The sequence below is a fragment of the Nuphar pumila genome, chromosome 3 (assembly GCF_984573655.1).
Source record: "Nuphar pumila chromosome 3, dmNupPumi1.hap1.1, whole genome shotgun sequence".
NCBI lineage: Eukaryota > Viridiplantae > Streptophyta > Magnoliopsida > Nymphaeales > Nymphaeaceae > Nuphar > Nuphar pumila.
Window position 1 is genome coordinate 118100332 of NC_143251.1, and position 1189 is coordinate 118101520.

At 57.0% G+C, this 1189-nt stretch overlaps 1 protein-coding gene across 1 annotated transcript; it reads left to right on the forward strand.

The window, feature by feature from the left end:
- The first annotated feature begins 439 nt into the window (after positions 1-439).
- Positions 440-982, forward strand: LOC149843440 (uncharacterized). Its single transcript, XM_090001834.1, has one exon. The coding sequence runs from the start codon at positions 440-442 to the stop codon at positions 980-982; it is 543 nt and encodes a 180-aa protein (XP_089857960.1).
- Positions 983-1189: the final 207 nt, after the last annotated feature.

Here is a 1189-nt window from a genome sequence, read left to right on the forward strand (position 1 = left end):
AGAGAGAGAGAGAGAGAGAGAGAGAGAGAGAGAGAGAGAGAGAGAGAGAGAGAGTAATCCTTGTGGTAAAAAACTCCTATCACCAATTTCAGAGAGAGAGAGAGAGAGAGAGTAATCCTTGTGGTAAAAAACTCCTATCACCAATTTCCCATTTACTTTTACAGATCCACCTTTGCAGACAACACACATGTACCAAAAGTAAGACCGGCCAAAGCCCAAACCCCAACATCCTTCTCTCTCCTCTTCCTCCCCCCCCCCCCCCACTTTGTATCACCAACAATTCCCACTCACGCGTGCACAGACACACACGGACATCTAAAACAAGCACTCGCCCTCCAGTCCTCCACTCCCCAAACACACACACACACACACACACACCTGATACACAAACCTGAAACCCCACCCAACCATGAAGGAAGCGCGAGGGTCGGGAGCGAACATGGCGTCCTGCCTGGTGGCGACCATCTTTCTCATCTTCTTCATCCTGGTGCTGCTGGTGGTGTTCTTCACCCTCTTCAGGCCGCAGAACCCCTCCATCACCATCAGCGCCTTCCAGATCCCCACATTCTCCATCTCCAACAACGCCACCCCCACCCTCTCCTTCACCTTCTCCATCTTCGCCTCCGTCGTCAACCCCAACAGGGCCAGCAGCTTCGACCACTACGACAGCACCGCCCAGCTGCTCTACGCCGGCAACCAGCTGGGCTTCATGTTCATTCCCGCCGGGAAGATCGACGCCCACCGCACCCAGCTCATGACCATCACCTTCTCCGTCAGGGGATTCCCTCTCGGAGCGGCGGCGGCGGCGGGGGGCTTGAGAACCATGCCGTCCACCGCCACCACCATGGAGGTGGAGCCGAGGATGAGGATGAGCGGGAGGGTGAAGGTGTTGCACTTCTTCACCCACCACGCCGAGTCGACGGTGGACTGCAGGGTCGCCGTGGACGCCAGGGATGGCACGGTTTTGGGGTTCCATTGCTAGAGGGAGAGGGAGTAGGTGGGGGCAGCTATGGGGTTTTTCTATTGCTGCATCAGATGGGTAGGTGAGGGATTTGGAACAGCTTTTTTGGGGGTGGGTTTCCCCTGTCTGGTGGTGGAAATGGTGCAGATATCTTTGGGGGGGCAAATGGTTGCAGAGATCTTTGGGCGGGGGGGGGGGGGGGGGGGGCGGGGGGGAGGGGATCAAATA